Source organism: Taeniopygia guttata, chromosome 25 (assembly GCF_048771995.1).
Source record: "Taeniopygia guttata chromosome 25, bTaeGut7.mat, whole genome shotgun sequence".
NCBI lineage: Eukaryota > Metazoa > Chordata > Aves > Passeriformes > Estrildidae > Taeniopygia > Taeniopygia guttata.
In genome coordinates, this window is record NC_133050.1 from 5178304 (window position 1) to 5199752 (window position 21449).

At 63.8% G+C, this 21449-nt stretch overlaps 5 protein-coding genes across 13 annotated transcripts; 2 read left to right on the plus strand and 3 right to left on the minus strand.

Annotated features, from left to right (window-relative positions):
• Positions 1-59: 59 nt before the first annotated feature.
• On the minus strand, positions 60-3106 carry LOC105758838 (mothers against decapentaplegic homolog 6). Of its 2 annotated transcripts, none has more exons than XM_030291429.4 (4): positions 2991-3106; positions 2220-2633; positions 1991-2074; positions 60-1363 (listed from the first exon to the last, which is right to left on the minus strand). In XM_030291429.4, exons 2-4 carry the CDS (start codon positions 2611-2613, stop codon positions 828-830), a joined length of 1014 nt encoding a protein of 337 aa, XP_030147289.4. In that variant the 5' UTR covers positions 2614-2633; positions 2991-3106; the 3' UTR covers positions 60-827. The 2 variants fall into 2 exon arrangements, with proteins under 2 accessions (XP_030147289.4, XP_012426287.5); XM_012570833.5 differs by having other exon boundaries at positions 1976-2074.
• A 1773-nt stretch (positions 3107-4879) lies between these two features.
• On the minus strand, positions 4880-7861 carry FLAD1 (flavin adenine dinucleotide synthetase 1). Of its 2 annotated transcripts, XM_041721080.2 has the most exons (7): positions 7709-7861; positions 6848-7607; positions 6253-6400; positions 5961-6059; positions 5635-5824; positions 5194-5267; positions 4880-5112 (listed from the first exon to the last, which is right to left on the minus strand). In XM_041721080.2, the coding sequence occupies exons 1-7, from the start codon at positions 7844-7846 to the stop codon at positions 4977-4979; spliced, it is 1545 nt and encodes a 514-aa protein (XP_041577014.2). In that variant the 5' UTR covers positions 7847-7861; the 3' UTR covers positions 4880-4976. The 2 variants fall into 2 exon arrangements, with proteins under 2 accessions (XP_041577014.2, XP_072774629.1); XM_072918528.1 differs by lacking the exon at positions 5635-5824.
• Positions 7862-8183: 322 nt separating this feature from the next.
• Positions 8184-9120, minus strand: CKS1B (CDC28 protein kinase regulatory subunit 1B). Of its 2 annotated transcripts, NM_001112807.1 has the most exon segments (3): positions 8184-8448; positions 8515-8642; positions 8962-9044. In NM_001112807.1, coding segments are annotated over 3 exon segments (240 nt in total). In that variant the 5' UTR covers positions 9021-9044; the 3' UTR covers positions 8184-8395.
• A 66-nt stretch (positions 9121-9186) lies between these two features.
• On the plus strand, positions 9187-19259 carry SHC1 (SHC adaptor protein 1). Of its 5 annotated transcripts, XM_072918522.1 has the most exons (14): positions 9253-9343; positions 11228-11311; positions 14825-14986; positions 15209-15279; positions 15597-15660; positions 15918-16037; positions 16442-16495; positions 16600-16651; positions 16834-16960; positions 17048-17216; positions 17407-17467; positions 17575-17742; positions 17825-18087; positions 18352-19259. In XM_072918522.1, exons 2-14 carry the CDS (start codon positions 11300-11302, stop codon positions 18478-18480), a joined length of 1452 nt encoding a protein of 483 aa, XP_072774623.1. In that variant the 5' UTR covers positions 9253-9343; positions 11228-11299; the 3' UTR covers positions 18481-19259. The 5 variants fall into 5 exon arrangements, with proteins under 5 accessions (XP_030147042.1, XP_030147044.1, XP_072774623.1 ...); XM_030291182.4 differs by lacking the exon at positions 11228-11311 and having other exon boundaries at positions 9187-9258; XM_030291184.4 differs by lacking the exon at positions 11228-11311 and having other exon boundaries at positions 9229-9343.
• A 195-nt stretch (positions 19260-19454) lies between these two features.
• PYGO2 (pygopus family PHD finger 2) lies at positions 19455-21426 on the plus strand. 2 transcript variants are annotated; one of them, XM_030291187.4, is made up of 3 exons: positions 19457-19655; positions 19743-19792; positions 19868-21426. In XM_030291187.4, exons 1-3 carry the CDS (start codon positions 19532-19534, stop codon positions 20939-20941), a joined length of 1248 nt encoding a protein of 415 aa, XP_030147047.4. In that variant the 5' UTR covers positions 19457-19531; the 3' UTR covers positions 20942-21426. The 2 variants fall into 2 exon arrangements, with proteins under 2 accessions (XP_072774632.1, XP_030147047.4); XM_072918531.1 differs by having other exon boundaries at positions 19455-19792.
• Positions 21427-21449: the final 23 nt, after the last annotated feature.

Consider the following 21449-nt stretch of genomic DNA (forward strand, 5'->3'; position numbering starts at 1 on the left):
CACTGCTGGTTCCCGCAGCCGAGCCCCGTGGGCGGCACCGATGCGCGCAGGGACACGGGGTCTCTTGGTGCCGGTGGCACCGTTTATTTAGGTTAAGAACAGCAGACACGACTCGGGCAATCCGGGATCCCCTCGGCTGCACTTGCTCGGGGCTCCCCCATGCTGCCAGAACGGTTGAAGGACTCCCCCGGGCCTGGGACCTAGCTTGGATATGCCTGAAGCAATCCCCACCCACGGGGGCTCACCTGCCCCCCCCATTCCACCTGCCTCACACCTATCCAGATGCTCTAACCTGCCCCACACCTATCCAGATGCTCTAACCTGCCCCACACTCCAGCTGTGCTCACCTGCCCCACCCCCCAGCCATACCAGCTCACTCTTGTCTGCAGTGATACCTAGGCCCACAGCTCCCTCCTCCTCCCCACTCCCTTCTCTCCTGCTCCCCCTGTCCCCACCGGCCCTGGCTGCCACCCCCCAGGCCTGGCCCTGACAATGGGGACTCCTGCCTCATGCTTTGCTTTTTTTACAAAAATAGATAAATTAATATAAACTTGAACATTAAAATAATAAAATTATTTAAAAGACTTTAAATAGTGCCCTGCGTCACTGAGAGCCCCATGGCTGGGGGAATCAGGTGCTGGCAAGGTGGTGACCCATGCAAGGGGGGCATTGCATCCAGTTAGCACTGAGGCAGAGAGTCCCCAGAGCCAGGATGATCCTGCTGCAACACAGCCCTGGAAGACACAGGCTGAGGAACAGTAGAAGGGCCCCCCAGCTTGTGAATCTGCTTTTGGGGAGCTCCCTGGCACCCCCCACCAGCCCCAGCCTCAGCGTGGCTGGTTCAGCAGGACCTCAAGCCAGCATGGGCAAGAGGTGATGAACTGCCGGGAGTAGCAGGGTCCCCAGCCCTTGGCAAAGCTGATGCGGATACTGTGGGGGTCACAGGGTCCCTCCCCAGGTAGCTGCCAGCCCCCTCTGTCCCCTGCCCGCTCATAATCGAACACCTTTGCCGAGTAGCCAGGCAGCACCTTGAGGACAGTGAGCCTGCAGGCACCAGGGGGGCTCAGGGTGGGCGAGCTGACGAAGATGGGGTGCTCGCTGCGGTTGTACGCCCAGACGCCCCCCGGCTCCTGGCTCAGCAGCAGCCCCCGGCCAATCTTGCCCCGTGCCCGCCGGACAGCGCAGCTGCGGTAGGCGGCAGGCAGCTGGGCCAGGCAGAAGCCACTGCCCCACGGCAGCTCGCAGAAGACGTTCACTGATGCCTCGTGCACGGCGTAGAGGCGGCCCACGCGCGTCCGGTACTCCCAGTACGCCAGTTTGCACCAACAGCCGTCCTGGATGGTGCTCCATGAGAGACTGGTGTCTGGCAGGGGAGAGCAGAGCTGTCACCACCAGGACATGAGTAAGCCAAGCAGCTGCACGGGCCAAGGGGAGTGGGCACAGAGGGCGTATGAGGACAGAGAGATGGACGTGGTGCACCAGGGATGCCTCAGCACAGAGTCCTGCGCTGGGTGTGAGCCGCTGGAGCTGTTCCCAATCCCCAAGTGCCGTGCTGAAGGGCTGGGGGAGGGCTGGGAGGGGGGCTGGTCCCTGAGTGCAGGGGAAGGTGGGGCAGTGGCAGCTGGTGGCCTCTGTGGCCAGCAGCCAGGCAGGAGCTGGGGCTGTGTGCGTCAAGGCACATTGTGTGTGTCCCCATAGGCAGCGCTTCCTCCAGCAGGGAGCCTGGCGCTGCCAAAAATAACAGGAGCTTCAGTGGCGGGGGGGCGTCTGGGCCCACACTGCTCCCCCAGCAGGAACCCTCATCCCCTGTCAGAGTCTTTTCCTCCTGCTGGGAGTGACTGCTGGCTCCATTCCCTGATTTTCATGTTCTGTCCCCTCCAATCTCTGCTTCTGACTCAGGGGTTCAGCCCTGCCCAGTGCCCTCCTGCCTGCTGGGTGTGGCAGAGGGTTGTGGAGTGCGGTGGGTCCATCTTACCGCACCAGTCCCCACCGTTGTAGCTGAACTCCATGAGCTGGGTCTCATCTGGCCATGAGGAACCCCAGGATGCCTTCAAGTATGGGGGTGGTGGGGTTTCTGCAGGGGAGAGAAAAGGAAATAAGAGGCTGGCAGTGCATCCTGCCCCCCCTCCCAAGCCCACTGGAGCCCCTGAGCCAGCCCCAGAGAGCAGGGTCAGAGCCTGGGTGGGCGAGGCAGCCTCCAGTGTTGCTGCCAGACTCACCAGGTACAGCCAGGCGGCTGAAATGATGGGGGTTGCAGCACAGCACAGCCAAGTCCCCACAGGCCCCCTGGCCCCCAGTGCAGTAGCAGAGGTGCTTGAGCTCATGGGACTGGTGGAGGTCAGGCCAGCGGAAGAGGCGACAGAGCAGGACTTGAGGGGGCAGTCCCTGCTTGACCCCTCGTGGGTCCCCCCGTGGTGCCAAAACGCAGCCGGACTCCCAGGCGCCCCGGCTCTCCACCACCTGCACCAGCAGCTCCAGCTCCTCATCCTTCAGCTTCTTGAAGAGGGCATGCACCGCTGGTTTGAGGGCACTGGGGCCGTCCTCGGCGCTGGCTGCTGCACAGCGCTGCCGCCACAGCCTCCGCACCAGCCCAGCACGGCGTGAACGGAACATGGGGTGGCCGTGGGGACCACCTGCAGGATGGAGACAGGCATCACCTCCCGTGCCCTCCGAGGGCTGTGCCTCCAGGGGGTCCCAGTGGGGACCCTGTGCATCTTCCCGTGTCCGCCCAGATCCCTGGCAAGGCGACTTTGCCTGGATTTGCTGCTGTCATCCCCACCCTGAGGGCACAGTGCCGCTCCAAGGCGTACTGGCCACAAGGTCACATCAGACATGAGCCCAAAAACAACCCTCACTGCTGGGAACCTGCCTGTGCTCAGACAGCGAGGGCAGGGGTCCACATGCTCCTGCCCATAGCACCCACCCACTCCCCTCTCACCCCCCATCACGGGGCTGGGAAAGGGGTCCCTGCAGAAGAGGGTCTCACTCACGGTGGGTGGCGGAGGTGGGTGAGAGGCTCCAGGGCACTGCATGGGGCTGTGCTCTCAGGGCAGCCGGCACTGCTCTGCCCGTCACACGTCACTGCCTGGACTTTTTCCTGTGCTGGGACACTCTCCCCTCCCCCGGACCTTCCCGTTTGGGGAATTCATTGATTTCCCTCATCCCAGCCAGCCCTGGAGCTAAGCCACCGCCAGGGCCACCACGTCAGGGCCACCACACCAGGACATGGCAGGCACGAGATCCATGGGCTCCAGTGGTCAGGGATGCCCACCTGGTAGTACCATGCTACCAAGGCAGTGGGCACAGCCAGGAGCCCAGAAAGCCCCACAGACACCAGTGCACAACCACAGGGCAGGGTCCAGCTGAGCAGCTGATCTGAGCAGGGGGAAGCAATGAGGCACAGCGGCAGGGCACTGTCTTGGCAGACCCCATCCCTACTCGTGTCCTTACAGGGACCATTGCAAGAACCACCTAAGCCCCTAGTGTGATCTCAGGCAAGGGTTCCTGTAGCCCCTCAGTTCTTGACCCGGCCAGGGCCCCCCCGCGGGCAGTGGGTGAGGGTGGGAGCCTGCTCCACAACAAAGGAGCTAATGTAAACGGGACCCTTATCCCGCGCCAGGCCAGGCTTCCTGCTCCTGACTTCCCGCCGAGATAAGGGAGGCCACGCTGGCGCCACTGCTGCTGCCGAGGATGGGGCATGCAGAGCTTCCCCTGTGCTGGGGCCAGGCACCACCAGCACAGGCAGCAATGGGGCAGGGTAGGCTCACAGACCCACAGCCACACTCTGGTGCCACCAGCCACGATCTGTGCTGCAGCTCCATTGGGGATATTTTGCTCTAGCTGTTTCCCACAGACTGGAACAGGAAATGGCCAGGAGTGGGGGAGCAGACAGGAGATGCAGGCAGAACCCCAGCTCCCCACTCTTGCCCCTTGGCCCCAAGGGACGTGGGACCCTCAGTCCTGGACAAGGGCAAGGGGTGTACTGGAGTGCCTTAGTGCTACCCAGGGCTAGGATCAGAAAGTTTGGGGACACACACACACACATTCCCAGAGCTCTGCCCAAACAGATGCAGCCAGTCAGGTGCTGCTCAGGTTTATTGGGGTCTCTGATCGGGGGGAGTGCAAGCTGGAGCAGAGTCTCAGTGCCAGAGGTCCATCAACTCCATCAGCACAGGGCAACAAGCATAGTCCTGGGGAGAGAGGCACAGGGGTAACAACCCACTGACCAGTACCAAGGCCACACCCTCTTAACCCCCAGAATTGCCACAGCCAGGCTGTCTCCCCTCAAACACCATGGCCAGGCCCTTTTCACTCCAGGAGCACCATGGCTGGCTTCTGTCACCCCAAACACCACAGCCAGGCCCCGTCACGTTCCAAGCACTGTGTCAAGCCAAGCTGCAGGCAGATCACTCACCCAAAGCACCAGGGCAGGCAGGGGCTGATGGGGTCCTGCAACACTGGGGGGGCCTTCCCTAGTCCAGCAGCTCACGGATGCAGCAGCTGCAGAGAAGGAGGTAGATGCACTTCCACAGAAGCCGCAGCATCCAGGAGCCCAGGCGCAGCCCAAGGGAGGTGGCAGTGGGTGCTGGCAGTGCCAGTGCCTGCACACGTGCCACTTGCTGGGGAGCACCCTGTAGACAGGCTGCCATGCTCCAGAAGAGGTGCATGGCCCATGAGGAATCAGCAGGATCTGCCACGGTGGGAGAAGCAGCAGTGCTGACATGCGGGGCCCTGGCAAGCACTGGAACCTGCTACATTCTCCACATTTCCAAAACTCCTACAATGGTGGGTGCAGGGAGGGGTACAACCTGGGGACCCTTTTGTTCCTTCCTGCCCCCGTGGAGCCCTCAGGGCTCAACAAGACCACGTGCCAGTGCAGTGCAGACTGCAGCAGGTTTATTTAGTGCTGACAGGCAGCAGCTTTATTCAGTGTCACTCCCAGCAGCATTCCAGTGGAGGCTCCCAGAGCACGGCCTTCACTGGCGAGAGGTGCGCTCTTCTTCCTCATTTTCCAGCTCGTAGGCAGGCCGGTAGCTCTCCCGGCCCTGAGCATCGGTATAGCACAGGGCTGGGTTCTTCTGTGTGTTGGTCATGCTCCCCAGGGACGTGTAGCTGTGGAAAGAAGCAGCAGCTGCAGGACTGCACCCAGGGCCACTGGCTGTGCACGTGAGAAGGGCAGCCCTGGGCACTCACCCCTTGTCATAGAGGATACAGTAGGGGACAAAGAGCTTGCGCAGGAACTCCCAGATGTCCCGGTAGCTCCAGTCCTGCAGGCAGAATTGGGCAGGGATTGAGGCAGAGGCAAAAGGCTGCTCCCTTGCCTCCCAGGGGAGCAAGCCAGACCTTCCTGGAGAGCACCTGGGAGAGCTAGATGGTCATCAGAGCACCACTGCCCCTCCCAGCAACCCCCCGGCAGGCAAGAAGAAGCCCTGCCCAACAGCACCCAGCAGCCTCACTGCAGCAAGGGGCACCCACGGCTGCCCAGAGGGGCAGTAAATACTCTGGGAGAGTGAGAATTGTGAGAGAAGCTGTCCAGGATGGGGGTGGATCACTGCTGGTTCCCAGGCCGGTCAGGTCCCCCTGCCAGGCCCTGTGGCAACAGCTCCAGCCCCAAAACAGGTGAAGGCCACGTACCAGCAAGGGGTTCACCCGCATGTAAGGGGGCCAGCTGGGGTCTGTCACACACATGGGGGTCAGGGTGCGTGAGTAGGGGTCCGTCCGCCGTGTTCCCATCAGGACAGCCTCCAGCTGTGGCTGCTGCTCCTTCAGTTGGGCCAGCGCCTCCCGGATGGAGCCCTCCACAGTGCAGAGCTGGACCCCGTACCTGTGCAGGCAGGGTGGGCAGCTGTCTGCGGGCTGCAAGCAACACTGCACAGCCTCCAGGCAGGGTGGGCAGCTGTCTGCGGGCTGCAAACACTGCACAGCCTCCAGGCAGCAGCCCACCCCACTCTGCCTCCTACCTCTGGACTGTTGTCTGAATGAACTGCTCCATTTCAGGGAATGGGGACACAATGCGAATGTAGAGCACCTGCAGCCTCTCCTGCCTCGCTGGGAACCGCCTGCAGAGAGACCCAGTGCAGCTGTACTCACACCGATGGCAACTGGAGGCAAGGCAGCATCCAGACCCAACCAGCTGGACCCCAGGAATCCACTCGTTCCCCTAGGGTGGAGCAAGCAAGAGCCCCAGAGCCCTGGCCAGGGTCTGCAGGACCGCTCAGCCTTGCCCCAGCCTGGAGCCCCATGTGTGGGTACCTCTGCACAGCAGCGTGGACGAGGTGCAGCAGGGCTGTGCAGTCCTTGCCCCCGTTGAAGCCCACGCAGAGCTGGACCAGGCTGTACCGGTCCAAAGCCTCCTCGATTGTTCGCAGGGCTGCTGCCACCTTCTGCCCCAAGGCCGAGCCTGCCAGGACAGGACAGTTGGTGCCTGCCCAGCTCATGTTCCCTTAGCATGGCCCCAGGGCCTAAGGCACTTCACCCTCTGGATACATCTCATATCCATCCACACAGCAGAGCCACTGCTGGTACCAGAGCCAAGAGCTTGTTCAACCCAGAGATCTGGGCCACAATGCAACAGGGATCATGAGGTCGCTGAACTGTGGCACTGCAGCTGCTGCTGCACACTGTGCTCTCAGACCCTGCCACCACCAGCCCTAGCTGAGGTTACAGGTCCCATTCCCACCTGCATGGGATGAAGCCCACTGCAGCTGCAACAGGCCTCAAGCCTCCCAGCACACCACGAGAGGCAAGCTCTGCTCCCAGGCTGGTGTTCCCACTGCCCCAGCCCTGCAAGGCTGCACGGGAGAAGCATGGAAGCACGGAGCTGTGCTGCAGCACCTCCCCCCAGTACCTGACTCAGCCAGGCCATAAACCTCCACAGCTGCCGGAGAGACACAGTCTGTCACCAACGGCACCACAACACCCGCTGGCAGCTCCCTCATCAAGAAGCAATACGCTTCCTCCAGGTCCTGCTCTGACTCCGAGTCCAGGGTCAGCTTCACACGGTAGTAATTGCTGGTCCAGTCTGGGTATGAGCCCAAGCTGACGCGGCCCCGGAAGGTGGCATCAGCCCTGTCCAGCAGCGGCGTGATGACCATCTCATCGGACACCACGTAGATGGTGCGGGAGTGGAAGTGGGTCCGCTTGCTGCGAAAGAGGTGAGCGAGGCCATCCAGGGCACGCTCCATCAGTGCCGGGATGCCGGGGAAGATGTAGACATTGCGCACACTGACCAGCGGGTACTTGAAGGTGCTGCCGGTGTGCCCGTCTGTGCCGTAGTTGAGGCGAGAGGACTCGGGGACGCGAGCCAGCTTCATCTCAGGGCACTGCACCTCCGTCTTGCCAAAGAACTCGCGCACCAGCGCCACCAGCTCGGGGTGGAGCACGACCCTCTCCCCAAAGGCCTTAGCCACGGCCTCGAAGGTCACATCGTCGTGCGTGGGGCCGATGCCCCCGGAGGTCAGCACGTAGGTGAAGCGAGCAGCAAAGGCGGCCACCTCACTGGCGATGGCCTCCACGTCATCGGGGACCACGGAGATGCGGGCGACACTCACGCCGAGAGCACGCAGCCGCCGGCACATGAAGAAGGAGTTTGTATCCTGCGTGTAGCCCTGAGGGGAACGGAGGCGCCCATGACGGCGGGGCGCCCCGACGCCAGGCGCAGGCCCCAGTCCGCCCCACGCCCGCAGCCCAGGCCCACCCCCGGCCGCACCTTGAGAATCTCGTCGCCGATGACAATGATGCCGGCGGTGCTGGCGGATCCCCGGGCCGCCGCTGCCGGGCCCGAAGCGGCCATGGGGCGCCAGGCGGCGGCGCGCAGCGGGCCCCGCACTCGCAACACCCGCCACATGGGCCCGCCCGGGCAGCCGCGCGCCCCGCGGCACCGCCCCGCTCGCTCACGGGCCGGCCCGCACGTCCGTCACGCCGCCCCGCCAGCTCCCATTGGCCGAGAGGCGGGACCTGCGGGGACGGAACCATCGCAGCGGCGGGCACAGGGGGGTGCCGGTGCAGCTCCGCCTCCACGGCCGTGCCCGCCGGGCCGGGGCGTGTGCGGCCCCCTCTCCGGTGGGCGCGGGGAGGCTCTCTCTTCCCCACCCCCCAGACCCCGGGGAGCCTCCTCGGGAACCCCCGGACACAGGCTCCGCGGTACCGGGACCCCTTCACCGTGCACCCACCTCCCCCGGCACTGCAGACACACGGCTCCCAAACATCACTTTATTAAAATTTTGGAGGCATCGCAACGGGAAGGGCCTCCGGAACCCGGGCCGAGCAGTCAAAACGACGCACAGGCAGCGTCGAGGGTCACGGGGTGAAGGCCCCGAGAAATGCCGAGGAGAAGGAGGAGGAAGGTGTTGTCTCAACGTGGAAGGACTGGGAGCTTCGGCAGACCAGGGGCCACTCACTTTTCCGGCTTCTTCGGCAGTGGCCGTCGGAAGAGCAGGATGTGGGGCTCTGCGGGGCAAAAGAGAGGGTCAGGCCGGGCCCCGTGGGCGCCACCCGCTGCCCCGCGGCGCTCACCTGGCTCGTGGATCATGTAGTGGACCCAGCCCTGGCTCTGCTGCACCCCCAGGTTCCGCCACTCCGACTCCGACAGCAGGTGGGTCTTGGGCACCAGCTTGGCGATGTCCTTGGGCAGCATCACGTGCCTGTAGCGCCGCACCTCGCAGTCAGCACCGGGGCACCCCCGAGAGCCCCCCGTTCCCCAGAACGGACATTCCCTACCGGAGAGCTGCGCCGTGACCCGACACAGAGCCCTCACAGGCATCCCTCGCGTTACCGGCGCAATTCCCCTCTCGCTCCACCAGGGAGCCGCGACTCGCCCACCGCCGCCCTCCCCCACTCGCGGGCCGTTAATCGCCGCTCCACCCCACCGCGGCATTTCCCTCCCTCACCGCAGCAAACCTTAACCGACACCCCTGCCTCCTCATCAAGCAGACGCTACCGCGACCCCTCCCCGCTGCGTACCGGTACTCAAACTCCTCATCGTCGTACTTGTCGGAGTAGTAGATCTGTTTGTGCGCCATGACGGGCCCGCCGCGCCCTCCCTCGGCGGCCGTTGGTGCCCCGCCCCCCGCGCGGCGCTTTCAAACGCCGCCGCCTCGCGCTCCCATTGGCCGGCGCCGCGCCGGGCGGGAGGGGGGGCGGAGCGGAGCGGCCTCCCATTGGCCGGCGCGCGCGCGACGCGGCGGGGCCGGGCGCGGGCCGCGATTGGCCGCGGCGGGTCACGCGGCGCGGGCCAGGCCGGAGGGGCGCGGGCCGGAAGTGAGTGGCGGCGGGGGCGGCGGGAGAGGGGCGCGCGAGCGGCGGGAGCGGCGGCGCGAGGCCCGCGCGTGACCGATGGTGCCCGGTGAGCGCGCGCCGGCCGGGGCGGTGAGGGCGCGCGCGGATGGAGGAGGGGGGACCCGCGCCGGGCCCGGGAGCCCCGGCCAGGCCCCGCGGTGCCCCCGCCGGACCGAGGCCACATCGCTCGCCGCCGCCGCCGCCTTCCGGGAAACGAGTGGGGGTTCTGCCGCCGCCGCTCCCCGTGCTGTGAGGGCCGAGTCGCCCTTCCTAGTTGCCTGGTTTGCCCTGCGTGAGGGAGCCTGGCCGTGGGGCGGGCCGGGAGCCTCCTGCGTGCCGCCCGACGGGGGTTGGAGGAGCCGGTGCCGTGCCGTGCTGGGGTCCCGGGGTGACCCACCCGGCGTGGCGGCCGGCTGCGTGTGCCCAGGGCTCAGCTTGCGTTCCCCACCCCGTGCCGGTGCGAGACACGGGACGGACACCGGCCGTAGAGGTGCTGCAGGGTCTAGGGAGAACCCCGAGCCCCAATTCTGGTATGACCTCCGGCAGGGACGGGACAGCGGCTGAGGTTGGAGGGTTCCTCGCCCTCTGCGGGGCTGGGCTCTGCCCTCCTGCCTTCTGTGCTTTGGAGTAAGGCAGCACTGAGTACCTGGAGCCTGCTCAGCTGTGGTGGAAAGGGGTAGCTGCTCCCCCTTGGAGATCTGTGTCTGCAATACAGCAGTGTGTTGTGTCCATCTGTTCTTGCTTCTCCCCTCGAATCTCTTAAATGGGGTCACCCACACAGGTTATAGACCACAGACATGGCTTCCAAGGAAGTGTGACCTGGGCCCTGCTTGCCACGTTGGCGTTACAGAAGTCTGTGGGCAAAGGGCACTGCTTTGTGGTGCTTGCCAGGGCTGCCCTGGTGTCAGCCTGGAACAGAGGGGCTGAAGATGCCATCTCCTCTCAGCCAAGGAGGGCTTCAGGATCCACGGGCTGCCCTTTGGTGGGGGAATGCCTTGGCTGGGCACCCTGTGAAGCTGTGCATAGCAGTGTTCCATCCTCAGGAGGGACACAAATGGGCTGTGATAAGGCTGAGCACCCTGGCTCTGGGTGATGATGCTCCTTCCCTGGCACCAGCCTCGGTGCCCGATGTCCAAAGGACGTGGTCGCCACCTCTGCTTGGCAGTGGCATGGTGCTGCAGGGGTCAATCTCCACTGCCATGGCCAAGCACAGCTCTCCTTATCTTGCTGCCTTCCAAGCTACTGGCGACAGCTGGCACAGGCTGCACACAAAGGTGCAATTGCTGCCAAGCAGTAAATCGTGTCTGCTGCCCTGCACTGCTCCGCCGGCCTGGCCTTGACTGCCTCACTGGGCAGTGGCAGTGGGAGTCAGAAGAGTGAGAAGAGTGCTTTGCTTGCCTTGTTTTCCCCTCGCAGAGCTTCCTGCCTCTGCCAGCTCACCAACTGTAGAGTCTTTCCACGACTCCTGTCTTCACTGGTTCCCCTGGGAGGAAGGGACACGGCCCTGGGGGCTCTGTGTATAATTTTGCATCAGGGTGTCAGTTGAAGGGGTGGAGGAGGGAGCAGCTCTGCCCCTCTGGTTGCTTTTGCTCTCCATCCTTGCATGTGGCTTTCCAGTACTGGTTTTTAGGCTGGGCAAGGATCGGTTCCAGCACTTTTCTTGGGTCACAGAGTGACTCTAGGCCCCCGATACCATTTGCCAGTGTAAGCAGGGCTCAGCCTCCTCTTCCTGTCCCAGCGCATTCCAGCTCCATCTTATTTCCAATGGGAAGAAGGCAGCTTCCAGGTTTCTCTTACTCTTTGTGCCACCAGCAGGTTGCACGGCAGCCACAGCCCATCCACCTGTGCACAGCATGGAGGAGCAGGGTCTGCCTCTTGGCACTGTGGCCCCCACCCACCTCAGCGGGCTGGGACAGGGCTGGCTAACTCCCTGTTTGTCCCCGAACCGCAGGTCGGAGTGCCAGACGAGAGGGGCTGTGTGTCTCTGCTCCCCGCCCGGGGCCTGCCCTGCCCTCCGCCGGCGATGGAGTATGTGGTAAGGACTGCGGTGGAGGGCTAAGTGGCTTCGGTGGTGGATCCTGCCTGCCTCCTCTGCCTTCTGGGAGGTCTCCAGCCTCTTCCCCAGATCTCCACTGGTATCTCCTAACCCCCTCCTCAGAACAAAGGAGAGGTTGCGTGCAGGATGCGTAAATGTTGTTCGATGCTGCTGTGATGTGTGAGGGAAAATCCAGCTATTGGCTGGGTTTGAGTGTTCTCCTTTGCTTCACCCCTGCCTCAGAGGTTCAGCATTGACTGCAGTTGGGCAGAGGGGGTCTCCTGCCCAGGGTGAGGTCTGCATGTGTAGCCATCTGCGCCTTGCTGCGATTTCTTGCCAAACCACCGGTATGTTCCAGGCCTCTGACTCGGCTCCCAGGATTTTTCCAGGGAGGATGTTGGTAGTGGAGCCCTGAGCATCCCCACTCTGCTTCTCTTCCTTGCCCCAGCTGATGTGTGAAGTCCCAGTCTCAGGTGCCTGAAAGGAGTCCACATCCCTCTGTTTCTCATGATCTGTTGTCTTTCTGTGGTGGAAGGGCACATGGAGCAGCTGGGCCAGGACATGTCCCCAGAGCTCCCTGGGGGCAGTTGTTCCAGCTGCTCTGCTCATCCTCTGCTGCAGGGGCAGGAGCTCCTGGCGTCTGCCTGGCGAAGGGAAGGGCTGCAGCCTGTGGGATGGGGCTTGGGACTGCGTGTCAGGCAGGGCTGGTGTTCTGCGCCTTCGCATGTTCCCAGGTTTGCCTTTTGCACTCAGAGCCCACTGGGAGGGAGCTCTGATGCCCTGGGGTGGACTCTGGGGTTGAGGGGGCTGTGATGGTAGCACCTCTGGTCTCCAAGGGCTGAGAGCTGCAGTGAATCTTGTAACAGGCTGTTGAGTGATGTGGGCAGACTGACCTCGAAGGTTCTGAGAAAATCAGGAATTAGTTTAGCTTATAAAAGCAGAGATGCGTCTGAGCAGGAGCTTCAGCTGGGAAGCTTATCAGCCCTTTGCTGCCTGTAGGTGATGGCTGCTCCAAGCCCTGGGGTGGTGGAAAGAGGCCAAGGAGACACTCCTGCCTCCTTGCAATTCCGTCCTGCTCTTATCCTGGGGGAGCATCAGGGCTCACAGAGCTGCTGTGCCAGGCAAACCCAGGCCCACATCAAGCAGTGGCCAGTCTGTCATGGGCAAACCCCACTGCTCCACAGCCACTTGATACTGCCCAGCCAGCTTCCCCTGGCAACAGGGCTGCGCTGGCCCCTCACCGGGCCAGCAACTTCCTGGCTCCGGCTTCCTGCTTTTCTTTAGAGGAGTGGTGCTGAGGCCACAGGAAGGTCACAGCGCTGAACAGCCAGGGGCCCCTGGAGGGGACGAGCACTTTGTGGAACAGCCAGCACAGGCTTTCTGCCTGTGGGACCACCACGGCTGAGCTGGGGGGCTGCCTTTACAGAGCTAGTGTGCATGGCCAAGGAGATGCTTCAGTGACCGCCCCGCTCCCGTGTGCTGCTGCCCCTCGCACCACGTAGGTGCAATTTCCAGCCCTGTTCTGGCTTTCCTTTCCTTGTCCCCATGGCAGCGTGCCAGGCTTTGTGAAGTGGGGCAGGCTAGTGCCAAGCAGTGCTCCAAGCAGGGAGAGCCTTTTCCTTGGCCTGGATTTACCCAGTTTTGGTTTGGTGGACAGAGCACCTGGTGGTTGGTAGGAGTCTGGCTTGTGATGCATCAGGAGTTGGGTTCTGTCTGAACTCCTTGCTTCATCCTATAGGTGGTAAAGGGGGGAGAGCTCTTGTCCCTCAGTGGGGCCAAGGCTATGGAGGGCAGGACAGTCGGGCTGGCCCAAGTTCCTGCTGCATGCAAGTGCATTGAGGAAAGGGGAACAGGGGAGACCTGCCCTGAGCCCCCTGATCCACAGGTGGGAGCGTCACACAGCTCCCCGAGCTTGCAGGGGCCAACTTTGCCCCCAGCACGTTCTTGCCGCCCGCTCCCGCTAGCTCCGCCTGTGACCTTGATTTTTCTGCTCCAGATAAGCAGTGCGTCCCCACCCCTCGCCGGGAGCCCCTCCTGCGCTGCGCCCCTGCCCGAGCGCAGAGCCTGCCCCGCCGCCCGTGAGTCAGCACAGATCTTCCGATCAGCCGCAGCCCCTTCATCTCTTCTCCCGGGAGGAACAGCTGGCATGCGGGAAGCAGCAGCGATTAGCTGCAGCCTCTCCCACACGCTCCCCACCACGACTGGGGGATTGTGCTGAGCCCTGCCTTGCCCAGCGCACAGCCTACCTGTATCCTGCTCCTGGCCATCCTCCTCTTTCTCCCACCAGCCCTCCAGGCAAGATCTGTGCTCTCAAAGGACTGCATGTCCCTGTATTCCAGGAAGCTGTGAGCACCGGTGTCATCTCAGCATCGCTGCTCCCCCGGCAGAGCCCAGCAAGCCAACAGCAGCTGCTCCCCGCCGACACGTGGGTTGCGTGGCGCTGGCTGCCACAGAAGGACCTCGTTCCCTCCTGGCCAGAGCTCGGAGCAGGGCTGGGATGGGCTTGGATGCGCTCTGTGTCTGCCTCATCTCCGGGCTTTAAATATTCATGCTTTTGATTTTCTCTTAGCGGGCAGTGGCACAGGGGCTGGAGCGAGCTGTGGGGCGGAGGGTGGCTGTGCTGAACCCCGCTGCAGGGCAGAGGGAGCTGGATCTGCTCCTGGATGAAGACAATGGGTTTTGTTTCCGCCCGGTGTTGAAGTGGCAAAGGGCTTGAGGACCTCCAGTCTGGGGCCAGAGCATTCTGAGCTGCCCTCCCTGAGCCAGCGGCTCCCCAGGGTGTCGCTGCCGCCCCGTTTCCTCCCTGCTGTAGCGCCTTGCTCTCGGTCTGAATGGATCTGCACATCCTTGCTGACGCCGATCACCATTGATCGGCCGTGCCTGCGCAGGGCCGGGCAGCCCCTGGACCTGCTGCCACCATCCCAGCCCAGCTCTCCGTGCCAGTCATGTCGGGCTGGCGTGGACCTAGCGCAGAGTTCAGCCAAGGCTTCTGCTTGGGGGCAGCTTCCCGGCGGCTGCGGCCACTCGGACTCTCTGGGGGGCCCCTGTGAGGCCTGGCTGGCTGCATCCACCCTGCTGCCACTCTGGACAGGGCAGCTGTGGCCCTTCTCACCCGTCTCCAGCATGGATCTCCTGCAAAAGAGCAAATACAGCCACCTGCGGAACGAGTCTGTCTCCTCTCCGGAGGAGGCCGTGGCGGGCCTGGGAGTCCTGCCCTCCCCAGTGGAGTCCCTTGCAAGCATGCAGTCTCTGCCTGGTTCCCTGTCCTCCCTCAGCCACGCTGCACCTCTCGGGGAGCTCTCGCCTGAGCTGGAGGAGAGCCCTACCACCCTCTGCTCCTTCTTCCCCAAAATGGCCAACCTGAAGCTCTCCAATCCCGCCAACTTGCTCAGCTTGCGGGGCTCTTCAGCCAGCAGCAGCCCAGGGGAGCCTGGTCCCCCTGGGATGGCAGCACTAGTGCCAGGGGTTGCTGCCAGCCCTGGCTCAGTGAGACCTGTCACTGTGTGTTCCCAGGATATGAACAAGCTGAGCTGTGGGAAGAAGACGCGGGTGGAAGGCGGCCAGCTGGGGGGTGATGAGTGGACCCGCCACGGCAGCTTTGTCAATAAGCCCACCCGTGGCTGGCTGCATCCGGATGACAAGGTCATGGGCTCGGGGGTCTCCTACCATGTCCGGGTGAGTGCTGGGGACTGGGGGACAGTGGGAAGGGTCACGGTGGGGATTTGGGGACCTCCTGGTGGTAGGATGCACCGTGCTCTTTGGGGAGGGGTGGGGGCAGTGGGATTCCCAGGGAAGTTACTGCTGCAGAGCTGGGGTGCTTGAGGCCCCAGCCCCCTCCCTGGCTGCATGGGGGACAAACTCCATGGCTGGCCAAGCTCACCTTGCTCTCTTGCACAGTACATGGGCTGTGTGGAAGTGCTCCAATCCATGAGGGCTCTGGATTTCAACACCAGGACACAGGTGACCAGGTGAGCTCTGCCTCTCCCCAGGGGCTGCTCCTTTTGGGGAGGGATGAGGAAGTTGTCTGAGCCCTAGGCAAGCCCCTGGTAGCACGTGGGGCTTTCAGTGGGGGCCAGGGGCGGCTGCAGACCATCAAATACTAATTCCAGTACATTTTGCCTACCCAAAGAGGCCCAGCTGGCACTGCCTGAGAGCTTCCACTTTGTCACCTTGTCTGTCCTGTGCTGATCCCTGTGTCCCCACTATCCTGCTTATGCCGTGGCTGGGAGGGTCTTGGGGCAAGGCAGGCACTGTGGGGATTGACATTTCACTGCACTCCCTGCAGGGAGGCCATTGGGCTGGTGTGTGAGGCTGTGCCTGGTGCCAAGGGAGCCGTGAGGAGAAGGAAGGTGAGGCCTGCCTGGGAAGCTGCTGGGAGAGTGTTTGTGGCTGGTTTGGGAACAGGGCCAAGGACCAGATCCCAGCCCAGCTGGCAGTGCTGTGCTGGTCAGCCCAGGGCTCTGATCTCCCACCTGAGGCTTGGGCCAGGGCCAGTGGTGAGGACAAGGTGCCCATCTCTGCTGTGGAAGCAGTGGGATGTGTCCTGTCCTGCTGCTGGGCTGTCTGGTCCAGGGAGCCCCTTCTCTATGCTACCATTTGCCCCTAGCCCTGCAGCCGTTCCCTGAACTCCATCCTGGGCAAGAGCAACCTGAAGTTTGCAGGCATGCCCATCACCCTGACCATCTCCACCAGCAGCCTCAACCTCATGGCCTCAGACTGCAAGCAGGTGAGAATGGGGAGGGGTTGGGTTAGCTTTGGACAAGCAGAAATCCTCATGTATCTCACCCCAGATCTTGCTGGGGCAGGGGATGCCCCCGGCCTCCCTAGGGAATGTCTGGATGGACTGTGAGATGAGTGCTCCCCTCCCTGCAGTCCCTGGGGCTGAAGAGGTGGGAGGAATAGCCCATGTGCTTTGTGGGATCTCTCCTGGAGATGGTGAGACCCAAGTCCCCTTGCCTTGGGTCAGATCTCCTGGTTTTGACCCCACTCCCGGTGATGTCCCAGTCCTTTTTCTGGTGGGTCTGTGGCTCATAACCAGGGCAGGTCAGCCCTGGGAGGAGCAGGATGTGCCACCCCTGGGTGGGTAACAAGAAATTCCTGGCTGTGTCCAACAAGCTCTCTACCTTGCAGATCATCGCCAACCACCACATGCAGTCTATATCCTTTGCATCAGGGGGAGACCCGGTGAGTACCCTGCAGGGTCCCCATCCCTGCCCTGTGTGGGGGCCTCTCCTGCCCCTTGCCCAGCTCCCCAGCTCCCTGTCTCACTGCTGCTGTCTCACCCACAGGACACAGCCGAGTATGTTGCCTACGTTGCCAAAGACCCCGTCAATCAGAGAGGTGAGGGTGCTGCAAGGGTCCTTGATGCCAAAGCCCCACTTTGGAGGTGTTCAGAATCAGCTCAACATAGCGGGGTGAACTGGATGACCCATAAGAAAGCTCTGGGGTGTATAGGGCAGGCTCTGGGGTGGAGAACCTTGGTGCTGGAGTTCCACAATCCCACCCCACCATTTTCTACCCAGCCTGCCATATCCTGGAGTGTCCTGAAGGCTTGGCACAGGATGTGATCAGCACCATCGGGCAGGCCTTCGAGCTGCGCTTCAAGCAGTACCTGAAGAACCCTCCAAAGCTGGTGACCCCCCACGACAGGTCAGAGCAGGGTGGTGTGTCAAGGAGGAAGGTGGTTTATGCAGCCATGGCTGCTGTCACAGGCTTATCTGTGCTGTGCTCTGCCAGGATGGCGGGGTTTGATGGCTCTGCCTGGGATGAAGAAGAGGAGGAACCGGCCCCAGATCACCAGTACTACAACGACTTCCCTGGCAAGGAACCTCCCATCGGGGGAGTCGTGGACATGCGGCTGCAGGATGGGGCTGCTCAGACCCCAAATCACTTGGGTGCCACACTGGTGAGGCTCTGGGCATGTCCTCCTGGGGAGGCACCATCTTATAAGGGAGATGTAGAGACCCTGACTGAGCTATGGGTTCTGCTAAAGGTGATTTGTGTCTCCCCGGTGTCTCTGGCAGCCTGGGGTGTGGGGAGCAGGATGGGGGTGAGCAGGAAAGGGGATGGGGGCTCATCACTGCCTCTCCCTGCAGCCTGTCGGCCAGTCATGCGGTGGGGAGTATGACCCCCAGAAGCAGCATGCTCCAGCCCAAGGTAACATGATGGGTGTCTCCATCCTCTTCCATGACCCCAGTGCTCTGATGGTGGGCACTGGTGAGGGGCCAAGGTGGGCTTACTGCTGACCACAGTGCTCCTGATAGCAGGGAGAGAGAAATACCCAGCTCCAGCAGGCACGTCTGGCCGCACGGACCTCTTTGATGACCCGTCTTACGTCAACGTGCAGAACATAGACAAGACACGCCAAGCTTCAGCTTCTGGCACCCCTGCCACAGCCAATGGCAGCACGCAGAGGGACCTCTTCGACATGAGTGAGTAAACAGTGGCTGCAGCCAGGGCACCCAGGGTGGCTGTGGGCTTGCTCATGGTGCCCCTGCTCCTCTGTCCTTGCAGAGCCCTTTGAGGATGCCCTGCGTGTGCCCCCATCAGTGCCTGTGGGGCTGCCCCCTGCCCAGGTGGTGGCCTCCATGGAGGAGCAGCTGAGGCGGGAGCCCTGGTACCATGGGAAGATGAACCGCAAGGAGGCTGAGAAGCTGCTGAAGGTGAACGGAGACTTCCTGGTGCGGGAGAGCACCACCACCCCGGGCCAGTATGTGCTGACTGGCTTGCAGGGCGGGCAGCCCAAGCATCTGCTGCTCGTCGATCCCGAGGGAGTGGTGAGTCCGCACAGGGGCCTGGAGATGGAGATTGGGGCAGTGTGGGGTGTCCTGGGGGTTACAAGAGCCACCAGAGCATTGAGGTTCTGCAGTGCTTGTCAGGGGACAGCTCTGGGCTGGCTTTGGGGATGGACAGGGCCTGGCGGAGCATGGGTTTGAGACTGCAGCCCCAGATCTGTGCCCAACCCATGCCATGGAGGGTGGTAGCTCTGGCCTCACGGGGGCACTGACAGCCTCCTGAGCGTCCCTTTTCTGGCCCCCCAGGTGCGGACAAAAGATCATCGCTTTGAGAGCGTCAGCCACCTCATCAGCTACCACATGGACAATCACCTGCCCATCATCTCGGCCGGCAGTGAGATGTGCCTGCAGCAGCCAGTGGAGAGGAGACTGTGAGCGCCCGGGGACCCCAGTGCACGGCACCCCCAGTGCGCAACCCTCTGGCCGTGTTCCATGCCCCAGGGAGCCCTCAGACTCTCCCAGGTGCTCCACCCAGGACTGAGCACGGACTTGGCTGAGGACAGGGCCTCTCTCCTTTCACCACATGGAGCTGGTGGCCGTGGGGGGGCTCAGGCTGTGAGTGCCTGCAGGGTAGGGAACTGTTCTTGCAAAGCCCATGCCCCTCCAGCTCCAGCCTTTGCAGAGCAGCTCAGCTCCTACCAAAACCCAGCCCTGCTATCGTGCCACAGCCACTCTCGTGCTCACCAGCACGGGCTCGGGACTGGCAGGGCTGAGCCCTCCTGAGCCAGAGGCAGCCTGTCCTTATCTCTGGCCCCTGGGCCAAGGAGGGGGCCCATGGGGGGCTCCGCTCCCCCAAGCACGAGGCCCTCGACTGTACCAGATCACTTTACGTGTTAACTCTGTGCCTTGACCCCGCAGGTCCCACACTCTTATGCAAGGGCAGGGGCTGGTTGCAGAGCCTCCCCCGTGCTCCCAGCACCCTGTACCCCATCCGTGACATGCTTGTGCTCCAGGACACGTGCCACCACCACGTCCCCTTCCTCCCTGCCCGTCCAAGGGCGATTCTGCAGCCCCGGGGGGTTGGCGGGAGGACCCCCCTGCATGCACAGTGTAACTCCCCCCAAGCCAAAGCGCAGCCCGCCCCTCGCAGCCCCAGGCCCCTGCCCCGCTATACCAAAGGAACTGGCGGTTGTATTAAAGTCGGTATTTCTCTAGGCCCTGGCTGGTGTGAGCTGGGAGGGGTCGCTGCGGGCGGGCGGTTCCTCCGTGAGGGCGCTGCTTCCTTCCCCCCGGGACCTCGTGCGTGGTTTGGCCCGTCTGTCCCCCCCCCCCGGGTTTGGTTCGGCCCGACTGGCGGGTGAGGCGGGAGTGTGCGGTGATTGACGCGTCTCGCGCCCGCCGGCCCCGCCCCCCGCGCGCTGTGATTGGCCCCGCCCGGTTCCGGCGGCGCTCGGGCCATGGCGGCGGCGCGCGCGCGCTGAGGGCTATGGCGGCCCCGCACGCAGAGAAGCTGGAGGGAGCGGTCCCGGCCCCGCCGGCCCCGCCGGGGCCCCCGCACCCCGCGGGCAGCGCCGCGCCCGGCGGGCCCGGCCGCAAGCAGGGGAAGGCAGGTGAGCGCTGGCGGGCCGGGACCGGGGTGGTGGGGGGGGGGGGGGGTCGCCCCGGCTGCGCTGACGCGGCCTCGCTTGTCCCCTCAGGGCTGCAGATGAAGAGCCCCGAGAAGAAGCGGCGCAAGTCGAACACGCAGGTAGGGCCGGGCTCGGGGCGGCGCGGGGCCCGGGGGCGCGCCGCGGCAGCCCTGACCGCCACCTTCTCCCCGCAGGGCCCTGCCTATTCGCACCTCTCGGAGTTCGCCCCGCCGCCCACTCCCATGGTGGACCACCTGGTGGCTTCCAACCCCTTCGAGGATGATTTCGGGGCCCCCAAGGTGGGGGCGGCGCCTGCCCCGTTTCTCGGCAGTCCCGTCCCCTTCGGCGGGTTCCGCATGCAGGGGGGGATGTCGCCGCAGGTGCCCCCCGGTTACGGCGGGGGTCCCCAGCCCCTGCGGAGGCAGCCCCCCCCGTTCGCCCCCGGGCAGATGGGCCCGGCCTTTAGCATGCCCCCCCAGAATCCAAACTACGTGCAGCCGGGGGGCTTGAGCTTCGCCGGGCAGCCCTTCAGCCAGCCCCTTGGACAGAACTTCAGCCCCCCTATGGGGCAGCTCATGCAGGGGCCTGTTGGAGGCTTCGGGCCCATGATGTCCCCCACTATGGGGCAGCCCCCTCGGGGGGACATGGGACCCGGGCCAGCCCTCAACCCCCCCGGGGGGCCGGCGGTGGCTCAGCGCTTCAGCCAGCCCAGCAACCTCTTTGGACAGTCGCCCATGCAGCGCCCCGGGCAGAACATGCCACCCCTGCCCCCCACAGCCAGTCCGTTCCCTGGGGCGGACCCCAGCTTCCCTGCTAGCAGCGAAGAGGGGGGCAAGAACCCTCCCCCCAGCACCTTCACCCAGGAGCAGCACTCGGGCTCCCCCGCCACCGTCAATGGGGCGCAGCCGGGCTTTGCCCCCAACAGCGCCGGGCGCAGCGCCAGCACCCCTGAGACCAACAGCCTTCCCCTGCCGCCCCCCGGCAAGGCCAGCAGCACCTCGGGGCACCAGCCGCCACCGGGGCTCGTGTACCCCTGCGGGGCCTGTCGCAACGAGGTGAACGATGACCAGGACGCCATCCTCTGCGAGGCATCCTGCCAGAAGTGGTTCCACCGAGAGTGCACAGGCATGACAGAGAATGCCTACGGGCTGCTCACCACGGAGGCCTCTGCCGTCTGGGCCTGCGACTTCTGCCTCAAGACGAAGGAGATCCAGTCGGTCTACATCCGGGAGGGCATGGGACAGCTGGTGACCGCCAACGACGGCTGAGCCACCGTTCAGCCGCCTTGTACAGCTTTCCCCCACCGATTTAGGACCAAACACCCATTTTTTGTAGCTGTCGCCCCCCCTCCCCCCCGCCAGCCAGAGAGCCACTGCCATGTGCTGGCTGTGGCTGCTCGCTGGGCATTGCCTGGCACCGGGACCTACCAGGGGACCCGGGACGGTGCTGGCCGTGCCGGTGTCACACCTTTGCTGTGGGCAAGGCTCTGAGCCCGGTGCACCGGCTCGGTGAGGGCTGAGCCTTCCTGGTGCACCACAGCGCTGGCCCCAGTTAGGTCATTACCCTTGCAGGGGCCATCTCCTGGGCTGTGCAGCACTCCCGGTGTCCCCTACCACACTGACGGGGCAGTCCCGCTGCCCCCTGCTCCGGTGCTCGGGACGGTCCCGGTACCCGCTCCCCACCCCAGGTCCGTCCGTTTTAGCCAACCGTTGATGGAAATTTTTGTACCGTCGTTATAAAACTGTTAAACGCGCGTGTCGGTGTGTGTGCGGGGCT